Source organism: Drosophila kikkawai, chromosome 2R (genome assembly GCF_030179895.1).
Source record: "Drosophila kikkawai strain 14028-0561.14 chromosome 2R, DkikHiC1v2, whole genome shotgun sequence".
NCBI classification, from domain to species: domain Eukaryota; kingdom Metazoa; phylum Arthropoda; class Insecta; order Diptera; family Drosophilidae; genus Drosophila; species Drosophila kikkawai.
This window is the reverse complement of record NC_091729.1, coordinates 18,080,743-18,097,485: the sequence shown is the minus strand read 5'-3', so window position 1 is coordinate 18,097,485 and position 16,743 is coordinate 18,080,743. Positions and strand designations below refer to the sequence as shown.

The window sequence follows — 16,743 nt, the reverse complement described above, 5'->3', positions numbered from 1 at the left end:
CATTACGCATACGGCCCGTTGTCGCCGGGCGGACAATTGAGTTGGCAGCATTGTTTGGACACTGGACACTGGGCATGGGATGTATGCATGTAAACATAATCAGTATTTGCAAATACAGGAGTGCATCGCCGGGGAGCGGGAGTGGAAACTGGTCTGGCACTGTTGCAATATGGACTGGTGGCGGTGTACGGGTTATGGGATTATGGTCCGATTACGTCCGAGGTATTCCTATGGCCAGTGTCGGTAATGTTTGATTATAATCAATCTAATCTAACCGAAATACCTTGTACTCAGCATAAATTCAGAGCAACCGTGCTATGTGTATCTGCAAATTGAATTGCACGGCACAATTATGTAGCTGCTTCCTCGAGGATGCAATTACCAAATGGCCGGAGATATCCCCAGCTGCTTCCTCAATGAGAAATAAAAACAGTTGGCTCTCTAATGGAGGGAGATGCGATGACAAGTCGTCGGGCCACAATCGAGCTTATACGGATCCCGGGGACTCTCAATGGGGAACAAATGACAAATTTTTAATGCCTCACGAAACAAAACGTTGATAAGATCAGCGGCTGCCGCACAAACGAGACAAAGCGCAAAAAAAATATAAAAAAAAACTCCAAACAAAGCGCTGCGAATCCCAAACCCCGTAAATAAAAAATAAAACCAAAAACAAAACAAAACAAACGGATGACAACGAGGATCTCAAGATCTGGGACCGCTGATTTGGGAATTAAACACGCGCGAATAGGAATCAATGACGGACTACCTGCTCGCTCAGGATCGCAGCAGGGACCTGGATAAATGGTTGAATGGACAGAAGGACAGTGGGACAGATGGATGGATGAATGGTTATTATGGCAGACAGACGGCGCACGGTCGAGCACACATTTGAGATTTTTGTCAACAGGATTCCCGGCTTCCCTCAACGCGAGAGCAGAAATAAAATTAGGAGAATACGCCGAGCACTCAAGTCGCTAGAAAAGAAAAACATTTTGAAAGGACAAACACTCCAGCGGACGTCCAAATCATCCGGGGTAGTTGTCATCATTTGTTGATTTTCATTCCGCCTCGTTTCTGCTCCTTCGCCGCGCAGGAGCGCTGCCTCGTAAAAAATCCTTTAAGTGCACTCCAGAGCACAATGCACTCGCCCCGCCTCGCCTTGTCTCGCCCCGCCTCCTGGCTAGCCTCGTGTCCTTCGGAGCGAAGCATTCAGATCCCAGATTCAGATTCATGAAGAGAGAGGTTCCGCCCGGCGACTCTTGTTTCATCGACCAGCGACTGGGATTACACGGAGCGATTTTTATCGCAGGACCCTAGATTAGCAGATATATTTAAATCGATGCCCCGCAGCTGTTGCTGGCTTCGACTTTAAGCTGGATACAGATCTAGACCGACTCAGATTTTACTATACTTCTTTTAGGTAAATTAAAGTGGCCGCTTTGAATGTTTCAGTCTCAGTTTCCCTAATTAAAAAAAATATATATTTATCAAGTGAATAATTAGCACAAGTATGATTACTATTTTCCCTTTCGCTGACTACCAAATACTAAAAACAATCTCGTTGCCAAAAGGCCTCCTCACGGTGCCTAGAATAATTTACAATTTCAATGTCACGCTCCCTGCAAGTGGCGATAAATTCGCACTACTCCGAGGCCCCAGAAAAAGGAGGATAATGGATAATGGGGAGAATCGGAGAAGGTATCGCCTCGCTGACTTCGTGCACTTAGCAAAATTACATGGCTGCTGGCAGGACTTGTTGATTTCCGCCGCGCTGCTGGCTGCTCTAAATTTAGCTTTATTAAAAAATTAAGCTGACAACATTCCGTTGCCATCTTCCAGAGAGGGGGGGAGAAGTAAAAAACCAGAAGCCAGGCCAGTGGCAGACATGCGTCATGTGGCAGGGTCGCCTGTACCAACACTTACTTTAATTCTAATTCCTAGGTGCCACATGCCTCCGCCGCCGCCTGATTAATTGTGTTTCGGTTTTTTCGAGTTATGAGCCAGGGACGAGCACGCTAAATGAACTGAAATTTTTCATCCACATTTAATTACACTAATGATCCGGGAGTAGGTTCTGCTCCAGGAGCAGTTGCTGCCACTTATTAATCGGAGGGCCGCAAGCGCTCCGAAAAACTAATGCCTCTCTCTCTCTCTAAGAGTTTTCTTTACTTTCCGGAGGAGAAGTCGGACCCTGAATCAGACCCAGACCCCGACCCCGACCCAGACATGATTACCAGGGCGCTGTTGCAGTGAAAAGTACACGAGTTGTAAGTCAAACTGACACTGAAGATTATGGTTTATGTCGACAAAGTTGACACGTTGTTTATCAAAAATGCAAGTCAAGGACTTTGTGTCCGCTGGAGTCGTGAGCCGGGCGAACAACAGCAGCAGCTATAACAACTCTGTGTTGACGGATGCCTGGCAAGTGCAAGACAAAGACTCTGGATCTGGATGTGGATGTGGATGTGGATCTCCTGGTGCATCCACCGCTGACACCCCACAAAGGAAAAGCAGACCGACAGTTGCTCCTTTAGAGCGAATTTCCAGGGGGACTTGCAGTGCGTGTGTCTTACAAACTGCCGCAATTAATTTGGTTTCCACTCGCGCGAGGGGCAACATTACAACGATGATGTCGAGATAATGCCAGGTCTGAGTGCATTATGTTCTGCTTAAAGTCGCTATAAATCAGGCATCCGATCTGCGTGCTCATGAGTGATTACTTGCGCTTCGATTGCAGGGTGTGAACTAAGTAGAAGCTCCCCTTGGACCAGCAGAAAATACTTGCTCTCCATAATTAAATCTTATATTTTTCGTATAAACATTTTCTTTTGCCTCAATACAGCTTTAATAGACCCTCCCACCTTCTCGCATGACCATCCATAACGACCTTATCAACTCTCAGACCCCCTACCGAGACCCGATCTGCTATCGTCTGCGGTAAATGATAATGGCTAGCAAATCGCATGACGCCCATTTAGATGACATAAGCGATAAACTGTAAATTGCCGGCAACAAAACTGAAAACTGAAAACTTTTCGCCGCACACATTAACATTAACCTATCTGCGTGCGTATCGGCGACGGGCATTGTCTGGGACACACATTGATGCCACGCCCCCGAAAAGGAGAGTCAATCAGCGGCGTGGGGCATGTGAGCAGGTTTTGGGAGGGCAACTCCAGAGGAGTCTTTCCACTTTCCACTCGGCTGACTTATTCCTTCGACGAAAGTTTTCTTTTCTCTTTTTTAAGTTATATACGTTAAATAACTCCCCGTTGCGTGGCAAACTTTGTTTACGGCAATAAAAAAGTTTGCTTAAAATATACAAAATAAACTCGAGTCCAGAAGCTGCGAAGGATGTGCAACCTTTTGGGAGCTCTTCCCGGGCGCAAATGTAATATTTGCTAATTTTATGTGAATTCGGAAAGTTTCAACTTCCAGGGAATGGGAAACGGGTAGCGGGGGGCCGTAATCCTCACGAGTAAACGCAAATCTGGCGCATTTATGGCTATAAAATTTTCTCGGAATGCACAAATACCTTGAGAATCAGTTTTAGCCAAAAAATACACACAACAACAAAGCGGCCCCGGCAAATGCGAATAAAATAACAGCGGAAAAAAAAGAGGAACTGAAAACATCCTTGGTGCTCCTAACACAGGTCTAATGTATGGGATTATCCCTAAACAAAGCAAACAAACGGCAGCCACTCACCGGGCGGGCTGGCAAATCAATTTTACATATCGCCCACACTCGCACATATAGCATCCTTTGGCCCATCCAGAGGCTTATCCTTTCGAATGGAAATGGCAAAGGAAGTGGATTTGGGAGCGGCTGCCTAGCGTGAACTTGAGGAAAACAATAAACTTTCGCCCGGCATCTAATATAAAAGGTGAAAATCTTTTCGAAAGCTTCTGAAGGTTTTTGCTCCCCCCCAATCCAGAGTTCGGAATCCAGAATTCAGAAGCCAGGAATCCGGGATCCGAGAAGCAGCAGCAGCTGCCAGCGGCCCCATAAATGCGGTTAAATGTAAAAGTTTTTGCATCTTCCACGGGATAAGCGTGCGGTGTTTGTACAAAGTTCTTGGCATCCCAGCTGTTCTTGCTGCATACGAAATCAGGGGAAGGTCCACGTTGATCAAGGCACACATTCTACCTAGCAGTCAGCATCTCGCATCCCTCTTAGCTAATTATAAAGAATATATTGGGAGACTTACCACTAACTGCAACTGTAACCGCACTGGAAACAGGCCGAAAATAACTCTTACGAAGGCCCAGAGGCAACTTCAAGCACTCGAAGAAATTCCAAAATAAAATCTGGAAGCGAAAAAACCTTAATAAAATCCAAAATCTAACAAATCTTAACAGAAATAATCACAAATTCCTTAGCATTCTCCACAGTGTATCGAAACAAGGCCGTTGCGTGCCAGTTAAGAGCCCAAAATCAAGGGGTTAATGCATATGCCACACACTCGCTCTCGCCTGGCCATCGAAAATTATCTATGACTGGGACTTGGGCCCAGCCCATCGCATTACTAAATGCTCTGCAGCTTGGAATACCAAAAATGTTCCCAAACATTTCGATGGCCCAATGCTAATTATGGCCAGTAAATTAGCTGGCGCGACCTTCGGTATCAAAGAGTTGGAACTTGGGTTTTCTCGATAATAAGTCACAGTGTGTCGGTTTTTGATTGATTAATTCAAATCGAACTGGGCCATGAATTGAATTTTTAATGGCTCCATAATTTGGCAGCAATTAAATGGACAGAGGGCTATACTTAACGACATCTAGGTAGGTATCTGAGGGGTTCTTTAGTTGTATAAAGCAGAAGGAAGTTTGATTTAAAAGTTAATGATTACTAACCCAAGTTCATAAATGTATGTAAAATTTAGTAAAATATTCCTTTTTAATCCTAGTTTAACTGTTATACTATATAGTAAGTAATTAGTCAACGAAAGGGCATTCCTGATTCTGCTTTCCGATCCCTACATACAATACTTGTCCGCTCCTCCACCACATTTCTTTGTTAAATTTCTGTGGGCCCCAGCTCAATCAAGTTGACACCAACACATGTCGGTCGCTAAGTGTTGGCCCCCGCCCCCACTGGTGGGCGGTGGAAAAGCGGAACCCTCTATTAATAGAGCATTAATTGATGATTATGTCGGTGGAAAGCGTCGTTGACAAACTACGTATCTGATGGATACTCTCTTGCAGTTGTACGCCACTGAATGCTGCCATTAATCAAACGCGGCTGCTGATTTTCGAAGAGCTTTGCTGCGGTTAAATATTTTGAGCGGCAACATATGTTGCCGGTGTCATAAAGCCCAATGATTTGTCGAGTGCTTTTGGCTGAAACTGCATATGTATGTGTGCTGCGTATCTGTGTGAGCCTGGCCGCAGCGACAGGCCTTGCAACATGCTCAACTCTCAACTATTTACCACCGAAAAATTGCAGCGCAGTTGCAGTACAGCCACTACTTTTACACATAAAGAAAAAGGGGATTTAAGTGATACATTTTCTAGGGATTTTAAACACACAATTAACCAAGTATATAGCCAAGCTCCCACATTTGTAAAGTAAACATATCTTAGATATATTTACATTTTAAAGCATATCCCATTTAATTTCCCCTCAGTGCAGTGTCTTGGGCTCAAAGTCGGGCCTGCATCCGATAGATACTCACAACCGCAAACAAGCTGCAGCTCCGCTGAGCCAGCTGCCAGATAGTCGTTGCCCGGATAACTGGATAACTCCAGAGCCCGGGGCGTGGCAACAACATCAGCATCAGCAGCGGCAGCAGCATCGGCATCATTGTGCGTTTTGGGTTCTGCGTTCTGCGGTTTCGGTCTCGGTTTTCTGGCTCTCGTTTTGGGTACGGATTTTGCGTAAAAGTTTTCGAAACATTCGCCGAACTATGGCAAGCATTTTCGTATTCAAAAACTACAAGAGTACTTGCAGCCGGCTGTCAGCATTCATCCGGCGAACATATATATAGATAAATGCTGGCACTTGGCTAGAATTGCGGGAGATAGCTATAGCTATGGCTGTTGCCAAAGTTTCGCCAACAACTTTATGGGTATTTATTGATTTTGCGCATAGTTGGGAGCGAGTTGGTTGATTGATGGTTGCATAGTTGCCGTAGAATTTTGACTGAGTGGATTCACGAGATTTTGCATTTCGGCGGTCAGCGATCAAAATGATGTAGTGACTGGGGAGGGGCCTGGTCAGTGGGGGAAGTTGGCTTAACTGCAGTCCCAGCTAATGGCCGGCTCTGTTCCAAATATCAATCCGGCAAAGGCTACTTGGTAAGTGGCGGCTTTCCCCGGAATTGGCCTGGCCTAATGCCACTGCAGCAGCAGCAGCAGCAGCTGGAATGAGTGCCTCTGCCCCCGGCAATTACCGGCAACACATGCATTACGCTGCCACCTTCGCATATTGGCCCGGTAAGTACTCCTACTTGGCCAAAACTTTCCCCGAAACAGCGTCCGGGTAAAAGTGAGGCTGCCGGCATTTTGTATTGGCCAAAAGTCCCTCGTCGTGGCGGGGGCAGCCAAACATTTGCCGAGACACGACTGCAAATTAACACGTAAATTGCAGCGGGTTAACACGCGTTCGAGAGCAGTTGGAAAGTGTTGCCAATCCAAATGCCCTGTCTCCGTTTCAGTTTTGTTTTTTCGCATTTGCCGCTGCAGAGAGAAAATTAGCTTTGTGGGCAATAAAATTGAAACCTATTCAAAAAGAAGCTATATACATAAAAATATCTTGTGTCTACCCGATATGAGGTAAGAATGAAAACATTTTAGAGTTATTTGAAGCATGAAGAATATTTATACAAAAAAAAAAAAAAAACTTGAACATAAGTGTGCTTAGTACCAATTTGTAAGTCAAGTTTTTTTTCCTTTTACTTAACTCTATGTTTTGACCCTCTTTTAGCTGCTTGTTTTTTCTGTGTGTGTGTCGCTGTCTTAGCCTCGTTAAAGGCTGCTCGCTTGGCCGCCTGACTAGCGGGCCTTGTTACAATTAATTGCATATGCCGGGGAACATTTTTGCATACCGGCAACATGTTGCAGTTAACAATAAATTAGCGTTTAAAATGCAATGGCGGAGCACCATCTTGGGGCCCGGCTCGTTAGCCCTGTAAGATCACGCAGGCGACGTCGGGCGATCAATCAAGAGCTGTAATGCCTGCCCATCGCTACACGATAGTTTAGCTGAATTGCGCAATTAATTAGTTTCGTGTTAATGAGCAATGCGCATCGCATCGCATCGCATCGTATCGCATCATCCCGTGGTCATAACAGCGCTCCAGACACTCAGCTCCGCACCCGATGCGACCAGGAATTTTTTAATGGCCTTCCGCGACCAGGCACAGAGCAAACTAGAAATTTATGGCCATCGGACAGGCTCTGCAATGAAGACTCACTTAAAGTTTATGAAAGCCAAAGGGATCCTACGCTCAAAGTCAACGATTTGTGGCTACAAAAACTAAAAAAAAAAATGCGCTAACTACAGCAAACTTTTAGCTTCTGTGGCAAGTTACACCGAGTTTGGAGGCAGTGAAAAGAAAAATCTACATTTTCAGGTTTAAAATTGTTACTTGTTTTAATTTATTTTAATTTAAATTATACAAATTTCATTGAAGTGATATTTAAAGATGTATCTTTACATTTTTATATGAATTTAAATGATAATAAAAATATTATTTGTATCTTTGAAATATCAAAATATCACATCAAGCTATCATACCTTACCATTTGACTTTCAGTTTGTAAAAATATGATGTTTACCTTATTATAAGTTTATTTTCAAATAATTCAACTAATATCTCTCCGTGTAAAAGGCAACCAGTGATTTCTGCCTTGACTTTTGGGTTTTCAGGTTTCCAAGTCATTAGAGGCAGAAAAAGCAACATTTTATTTTATTTCATTTCAGTTTTTGTGGCTGGCGTTATCAAACACACATCGGATCAAATAAAACACAATGTGGGAGAGACCTCGCATCGGCATTTACCCCTTTTTATTGTTATTCCTTGATAGGCTTCGAAGGCCCCGCCGTGATGTCAAAAGTTATGAGCAAACAATTTTCTGCTTAAAAGCGTCTGTCACAAAACTTTCGAGCGCCCCGTGTCAAGCCAAACAAATCCCGTATTGTGCCGCCCATGTCAGGCAATACTTTTCACAATTTGTCTGCAATTACGACAGCCGGAAAAGTTACGGGCAGAGGGGGGGTTAGAAGAGGAGTTCGGAGGGACTCTACAGGAAAATGAAATTCCTACGTGATTTGGTTTTAACGAGATTTGTCCCCGGCAGCAACTATCGACAATGCAAATACGACGTATCGTATTCTGTAATTTACTATGCCAAATGTTGTCCATTGTGGGGCGTGGCCCCGCCCCCATTATTTGCCACACACACACACACATACACAGCTATACAATACAATGCGAAATATCGTGTGTCAGAAATCCGGAATTGATTCGGTCCTTGGGTCCCCCGACGATCCTTCGAAAATGTTTTTGTTGGCGGTGCGTGTTGGATAATGTTTCGCATAGTTTTGCAGCTGAAGTGGTTCGATTCGGTTCGATCCTGGGCCCCTCCCCTCGAGTCCTGCCCGGGTCCTGTCAGAATACAGTTGCCAAGTGGCGACAAAGCAAACAGTTTACATTTTCAAAGGACCCTCTCGCCCGCCTGCAAGCTGACCGTTTTCGCTTTATAATTTGACAATCAATTGACAGTTCGTTGGCAAACAGAAACAGAAAAAACAAAATGCAAACACGCACTCACAGAACGCAGAAATATGCAACAAAGCCCTCGACTCGACAATAAAAATATAGAATAAAATATCGAATAACTTGTCGTAAACTATTCGAGAGCAAATTGCGTTGGCCAGCTTGGGTTTCCCAGGACATTAGTTGAGTGCCGGAGAGCGCTGTGATTGTGTGGCCAGCTGGGGTTTCCAGTGCAGCCTTTGAGCTGTCATTCAGCCAGGACCTATTACGTTTTCCTTGTACGCATTTAATTTTATATCTAACCATTAATTACGGATTGTACAATTGCAGCAACATGATGGGTTTTCCAGGAAGTCACAAGAACTTTGAATTCTTGCTTTGGGTTACATTTACCACTAATTGATCCTGCCTACATTTGAAATCTAACTTGATTAAAATATTGAAACTTTTGAAATGTATTATGATATGTAGTTAGGCCATTTTCAAGTTTATTTAATCACATAAAATACAACAATATATCCAATTTCTACTTAAACATTCTCAGCTCTCTGGAAAGTACTTGCAATTTAGTTACTTCTTCTGCTTAAACCTCATGCCAATGATTTCGAGGATGTCCTCCTTGGTCAGCTTATCATCTTTTTCCTCCGGCTTTTGGGGGGCCAGAGGTGGCTTGGCGGGCGCCGGTGTGGGAGTGGGCTTGCTGGGCAGAACAGGAGCCTTGGGAAGAGGCGCAGCTACCGGGGCAGCCCCGGTATTTTCTGCATGCTTTGTCTTAATGGTGATCTGGACCTCGGGCTTGGCCTTGGGTTTGCCTGCCAGCACCCACACTAGAGGAGGCTTTTTTGCCTCATCTGACTCTCGTGACTCGCTTTCCGAGGATTTAGGTTTTACCCAGCAGCGGTAGGTGGCCTGAGAGATGCCGTAGGGCGGCGGCTTGGAGAGCAGGTCCTCGCTCTCCGACTCTTCCACCTTTGGCTCCGGCTCCGGCTGGGGCTCCTCCTGGACCAGCTGCTTGTCCTTGAAGTCCATCAGGTAGGTGAAGAGATGGGGGTATGCCCGCTGTTTTATTTCACACGTGCAGCGGCACTCTTCTTCCTCCTCCTCCTCAACCTCATCCAACGCCCTGAGCAGCTCATCCCTGGCCCGCTGCCGAGCTATCCTTTCGCGACTGCTGCCCCGGAAGGGTCCCACCCAGCAGAAGTCCGTGTCGTGGTCCTCGAGTCCGCTCTTCGACAGCTTCTCGCCCAGGTGCTCCTCCTCGAAGGCGTCGTCGAAGACCGGGCGACATGTGCACACCTCGCAGGTGCAGGTGCACTCAGAATCGCAGGGCAGATCATCCGTGGGACACGGTGGACACAAGTCCTCCATGGGCGGATAAGGAACGCAGTGCTCGTGGAACTGTTCCTCCTCACCTTCGCAGGCCAGCCAGCGGCAGATGAACGGGCCCTGGCTGCACTCTGCCGTGATCTCCGGGGACTCCCGTGACTCGCCGTTCTCCTGCCAGCAGCGGAGCTTGGGGCAGTTGCACCGCGGCGCGTCGAAAAAGCTGAGGGGACTCGTCACCACTGGAGTCTGCTTGTTGGACAGCGTTTGGTTGCCCTTTTTCAGGCCATGATTGTGCCGCGAGGAAACGGAGCTCACCGCTGATTGGTTAGCTGTCGGAGGAGCTATCCGTACGGAGGTCCCCGAGGGAGCGCTGCTCACGATCCTGTTCTCCTTGTGGTAGAGTATCTCCACCTCGGCGCTGTAGAAGGAGTCGGCCTGCGAGGTGGCCTTCCCCAACACGGCCCGTGAAGGTGTCGCCGACGGATGGCCGCAGCTGCAGACCAAGTCGTTCTCCCAGAAGATGCGCGTCCTCAAGACATCGACGAGAGTTTTGTAGACGCACTCAATCCGCTCCTCGAACAGCCGCTTCTCGGAGTCCATCAGTCCGATCAGCACAGCGTGAATCTCAGCCGTACGACGGGCAGCGTGACGCCACATGCACTCCTCTCCATGATGCAGTTTCGACTGCAGGCAGGCGAAGCGCCGCCCCTCCACGCCCGTGCCGTAATAGAAGGCCTGCGGAAAGGGGATCCTTAGATCTGGGTGGGTTTTTTCCTCTGGGAAACCTACCTTGAAGGCCCGCTTCACGATCGCGTAGGCCATTTGGGCATCCATGCGCGACATCTGCGCCACGTGGGCCAGTCCGTGGAGGAAGCTCTCTTTGCCGAAGCGTTTGCGGGGCACACGGTCAATCCTTTCCACAATTTCCTCAAAGTACATGAAGGACCTCCTAATGACGCCGGCGGCAAGCTTGACCTCCAAGGGCTTGAGGCCGCAGATGCGCATCACCTTCATGACGCTGTCCGTGACATCCTCGATGTCCATCTGACGGTACTCGGCTTGCATCTTCTCGTTCATCTCCATGCAGTCCGGCTGCCCCGGCTTGTGGCACTCGCACTTCGGCGCCTGCGGCTTGGAGGGCGTCGTCGCCGAAAACATTCTTGCTGAATTTTTGATACTTTTCAAAAACAAAACTAGCTGAGAGTAATTTGAGACAAGCTCCTTGTTGGAATATATAATATATTTGTTCCAAATAATATCGACCACTTGAGGTAAATAAAAAATATTTATAAATACATCGTTCAGGCAATAGTAATGGAGAGGTCTGATAATTAAATAATTATTTATAATTGCACTGCCGCCGGTTGCGGTTCAACCGAGTGAATTCCACTGGGATTGGCATTGGCGGATCAAGGCTGGAACTCGTCATGGACGACAGGTTTTCCCGACAAGAGCTGCAACGATGCCTCGTCGAGGAAGGAAGCTTCATATTTATCCCATAAGCAGCTCGCATGGCGATGTCAATATTTGTTTACCCAACAATCTCCAGCATGCTTGCCGCCTGATTTACTTCTGTTAATTCGAAATACTTTTATGATGCATTCTGGGCGGAAATGCACTGGGGACAAGATACACATTTCAACGAGGGACAGAGCTGCAGCGCCAAAACAACAAACAAAAAGGGAGGGCCTACGGATCTACTCCTAGGGCTCTCTAGATGAAGACATAGGAAAACAATTATGGGGGAACACCGAATGTAAGATGCTCTACAACAAATTTATTGAATCATTGATCAACCAGGGGATTTTTACCTCTATTTTGTGCCAGTACAATTCCACTAATGATCTCTAGATTATTTAATATTACAAAATTCACTGTTAATTCAGAGGAACAATATAAGCGGTTGCCTTTGTTAATTAAGATAACAGCTGTCATCACTCAGACTAATTGTTTCACAGTTTAGTCTTCATTAAATGCAATTTCAATTGAATATGGGGGACTTTAAGGTACTAGTACTTATACCAACTTATAAATAAACATAATGCCTAAATACCTCGCCTAGTTACTGTCATTTTTGACACAACTCAATCGAGGTGCCAGGGTCCGGCGCAAAAAGTGAATCAAAGTCTGAACAAATATTGTCGTGCGGTCGTGACAAATATTTACATAGTTGGCGCGCCATCGATTCCTGCCGGGGAAGGTGCCCGAAAATAAAATCAAATGAAATGAAATGAAAATACCATCGAGGCTCTGACTGAAACAAAACGAGCAGCTCCGGAACGGAACGAAGCGAACGGGAAATGCGGGCACATTGACAGTGCGGGCGATTGATTTTTCCTGTATTTCAGTTTTGGGTTTGCTTTTGAATTTGAATTTGGATACTCTGCTGCCAGCCGAGGGTCGTTTTCCGGGGCAATCTAAAATTAATGCATTGCAAATAGATGGCTCTGCAGTTGTCAGACACGCGGATAGACAGTCGAGGCGAGGCAGGGACCCGGGGATGGGGCGTCGTCACTCGAGACGGACAGAATGAGTTTAATTGTTGACCTTAGCTATTAGCCCCTGTCAAGGGGGTTCCTTTCCCTGGGAGTTCCAGTCGGAGTTCCCCCCCAGTCTTAGCATTGTTTCTCTGCGGAGTGACACATGTGCCCATAACATATACACTTCTTTGTGCCCTCGCAATTTATATGCAGAAAACACCACGCACATTTGCAAAAGTTTCTTAGAATCCACTTCAGACGCTCGAAAACGCATTGGAATGCAAAAGGCGATGACTGACAATCGGAGTTATGCACAGGGAGAAAATATGTTGGGTTTGCTATAAGGTAAAAGTTTTTAGGAAAATAATTCATACCCTGAAGTTTTCCAAGCTAACATCAAGGTAAAAGCATTTAAATTTCCTTGCAAACCCTGTAACAATTATTTAATATATTTATTTAAATTTTATAAATATCCTTTATTTTTCCCCGTGTCGCCTTCCAGAGTTTCTTTGTCGGCTCAGGGCCCTAAGATTTATACTCGCATTTGTTTATGTTGCAGCAGCAGTATTGTTTTTGATTTCTGCTCTCGCATTCCAGCTCATTATTATGGCCTTTGCATCGCTCGCGTGTGGAATGCATCAGGGAATATCTGAAAATGAGCGTATATTTTATATATACACTGGTGATCAAGGCAGCGATTTGGCGTCATCTGAAGTGCTGGTAATTCGCTGTTAAGGGGATGTACCACCGGCCTAATCTATCGGGTTATGCTAATTGGAGCGTATTACAAGCGGGCTTTCGAGTCGACTGGGGGTCTATACTAACATTTAGTATAGCTACTGACGTTGGGCCTGATAGATACTAGTTCACGATGCTACTTGTTATACTCTTTATAATGGTTTTGCCTGGCCTGAAGGGTTTACCTACACCAGCACCATCTCAGTTACGTAAGTAGCGATCATAGGGAATCGAAGTTCAACTACCTTACTTACTATTATTATACAGATTATTATTATTATTTATTATTGTTTATTATTGATATTTTTTATTATTATAGCTTCCCTTATTAAAAAGTGTCACTTCAGCAACGATTCCTGTCTGATTGACAGCTTTAACAGCTTTATCGAGGTCTTTGCCAGAGGTATGCCTAGGCTGGGCTTCAAGTCCTTTGACAAATTTCCCCTTCCCGATATTCCCGTGTACAATTGCTCCCACGATCGTCCCATTTGGATGTCCTTCATCCTCAGGAATCCGGTGTTTAAGGGCCTGGAAAATGCAACGGTGTATCGAGTCAAGGGATTCGACCGAGATCCCACCAAGATGATTAGGCTCAAGTACAGAATACCACGGGTCGAAGTCGAGGGCTTCTTCTACTACCAAATAAAGGTAGGGTTCTTTGAGACCAGTGGTTCTGGCCCCATAAAGTTTGACCTTCAGAACGCCCGCTTCACCACCATCTTCAAGGTGTACATTGAGTTTCGAAAGGAGAAGCGCCACCTGAAGCTGTACAGCTTTGAGTCTCAGCTGGAACTGGACCGTATGATCTTCCTGCTGGACAATCTCTTTGCCGACAACTCGGACCTGACGTTTGCCATAAACAAGGTACTTAACACTCACTGGCTGGAATTCTGGAACGAACTCGAACCAAACTTCATACCTGCCCTCAGTAGAATGGGCGTCAATAGAACCCAGGAATTCTTTGATCACTTTTCCTATGACGATTTATTCCTAAGAGATGATGAACAATAAATGGCACTTGAACTGGAAACTCATCTAGACCATTCACTTTTATTAATAGACGATTGCAAAGTGGAATAAATTCAAGCGGGAGACACATTGACATGTTGTTTTAATAACAATAAATTAGAATACCATTAAGGGGTCATTGGTTTTGCCAATTACATGTCTGTGTGGAATATATCTGTATGTAGTGATTAATGCACGTCGAATTGCATTAAATTTGTGGCGAGTAAAGTTCTCCGATTGCAGTTCCTCAATGAATGCCACAGCCCCTCGATTCCCATGGCTGAGGCTTCCATTTATCACCCTTGATCTTGATTAAAAGTCCGCACCCGGACACGAGTTTTCCCCCCCAGAAGTCCCGGACAAGTCCAATTATAGACAGCCAGAGCCCCATGAAGATCCAGCGATCCACGCACTGAGTTGCTGAATGAAAACGAAATGAAAATGGAAGTGGATGTGGATGTGGAAATCATAATGCGAGCAGCGGCAGCCTATAACAACTGCAATAAAGACATCAACAGTTCGGGGCATCAAAGAGCTGCCTTGGCAAAAGCAAAAAAAAAAAAAAAAAGAGGAAAGTAAAACCTAAAGAAAGGGGAAAATCCCCAGGCAGAGGGCAACTTATGAGATCTCCAAAAATAATATTAAAATTAGCAACCAGGCGCAGCAAATGGGCTGTTCTTTGCCTCGCCTGCACTGGCCATAAATCCAGATCCAGATCCAGGGGCGGCACGTCCTCCATCTCCCGGGGAGTAGATCAATCAGAGCTTAGTGCCAGTAATTAGGAATGATAAATGTTTGACTTGCAGCCGAAACTGAAGTGCAATATGGATGGCTTATAAATAAACAGGGCAAGGAGAACTGGTGTAAAAAAATGTCTGGAAAAATCATGGTGGAGAGCACAAAACAAAGGGCTAGATTGGAGGAAATTGGGGGAATTGATTGAGAGATTTATACGGCAACGAAGGGCATTTCTTTGTGAGATTTACAACTACCGAGCAGAGCCTCCTGAAATCTATTTCATAATTGTTTGCCTTGGCTTTCCTGCTGCACGCTCCCATGAAACCATATATACCTGCAAGCTTACCTTGCCGCATTCACACGCTCGATCCGATTCCAACCGGCAAACACAGACATCCTTCGGCCGAGGTAATAATGTTAGCGCCATATTTGACCGCTCTGTTGGCCTTATCACGCCAGGCAAGCTGGCCACCAGCTCGAGTGGCCACCACAAAGTTGCCCGACCGCAGCACAGTGGGCAAAGCTAGAAAGCACACGGGGTGAAATATGGTAAAGATATTATATATATTTTTATATTCAGACTGGGAATTATGGGTTTATTTGTCTTTTACTGAGAAGCTTCCCTTGTGGTTTTTTGAGGTCCAATCTCTTCCTTCTTCAGATATTCCCCATAATCTTAAACCCCGTCCCACTGTCAGCAGGTGCAATTGCCTGTGTGTCCCACTCAGGTTAGCTGCTCGTGGGATGAGCCCCAGGGCTGGCAGGTGCGGCTGGCATTTACAACATTTGCGGTCGGAGCAGGCATTTGCATTTTGCATTCGGCATTCGAAGGGGCCGCGGAACCGCACGGATGTGTGTCTATAACAAAACAATTAGAAACCACGGAGCCCGGGCCAGCGGAGGACTAAGTCCTCGGCGATTTGACGCTGATTTATGAGGGACGAGAGGCGGGTACGGAGGTGGAGACGGAGGTGGATTCGGAGCTACGGAAACTCAAAGACAGGCACGTAGCCAAGGGCAGAGGGCGGGGATTAGCCATCGACCAAAAGGCAAATAAAAGAAACTTGGAGCGCACATAAAAAGCCAAGTCGCTGGGAGTGGGCGTTGGGCGTTGGGCTCCGGGCTGCTTTTTGGGGGTGTGCTATATACACACATCTATGCGGTGTGTGTGTGGTTAGAGATGGTGTGTCTTCGTCACATCGACCACCCGTGGGCATAGTAAAATGCTAGTGAAACAATTATGCAATTACTTAATTTGATAGCCCAAGTGTGTCCGTGTATTTGTGTGTGACTATGCAGACGACCATCGAGAACACGCCCCCTTTCCACCATTCTCTGCTCGCATTACGTATACGTAGCGTGGCCCACGACGACTTTGCTTTGTGGCCAGTAATTGTTTTTACTGCCATTCTTGCACGCGCAAAAGTTGGCCAACATTTGACTCGCATTATCCACGGTTATGAGTGCGGCAGGACATTGTCCTATAAGTCCTGCAGTTTTTGTGGGATTAAATGCAAGCCACAACAATTAATTTCAGGACATGTGAGGGTACTTGCGGTAAGAACTATAGGGAATATAATTGTAGTAAGTACTAAATAATTAATTTTTGATATATAAGGTACTAGTTTGATTTGCCATATAATCATATATTTTACTTTTAAATAAATTTTGTAATTTTCCTTTGAGTTTCAACCTTGGAAAATCCCCAGCTCTTGCAGAAGAGTAAC

At 45.7% G+C, this 16,743-nt stretch overlaps 2 protein-coding genes across 2 annotated transcripts; one reads left to right on the top strand and one right to left on the bottom strand.

Annotated features, from left to right (window-relative positions):
- Positions 1-9,194: 9,194 nt before the first annotated feature.
- Positions 9,195-11,280, bottom strand: LOC108082113 (uncharacterized). Its single transcript, XM_017177413.3, has 2 exons — positions 10,842-11,280; positions 9,195-10,787 (listed from the first exon to the last, which is right to left on the bottom strand). The coding sequence occupies exons 1-2, from the start codon at positions 11,208-11,210 to the stop codon at positions 9,297-9,299; spliced, it is 1,860 nt and encodes a 619-aa protein (XP_017032902.1). The 5' UTR covers positions 11,211-11,280; the 3' UTR covers positions 9,195-9,296.
- Positions 11,281-12,326: 1,046 nt separating this feature from the next.
- On the top strand, positions 12,327-14,281 carry LOC108082093 (circadian clock-controlled protein daywake-like). The gene is made up of 3 exons (XM_017177389.2): positions 12,327-12,369; positions 13,130-13,479; positions 13,590-14,281. Exons 2-3 carry the CDS (start codon positions 13,404-13,406, stop codon positions 14,279-14,281), a joined length of 768 nt encoding a protein of 255 aa, XP_017032878.1. The 5' UTR covers positions 12,327-12,369; positions 13,130-13,403.
- Positions 14,282-16,743: the final 2,462 nt, after the last annotated feature.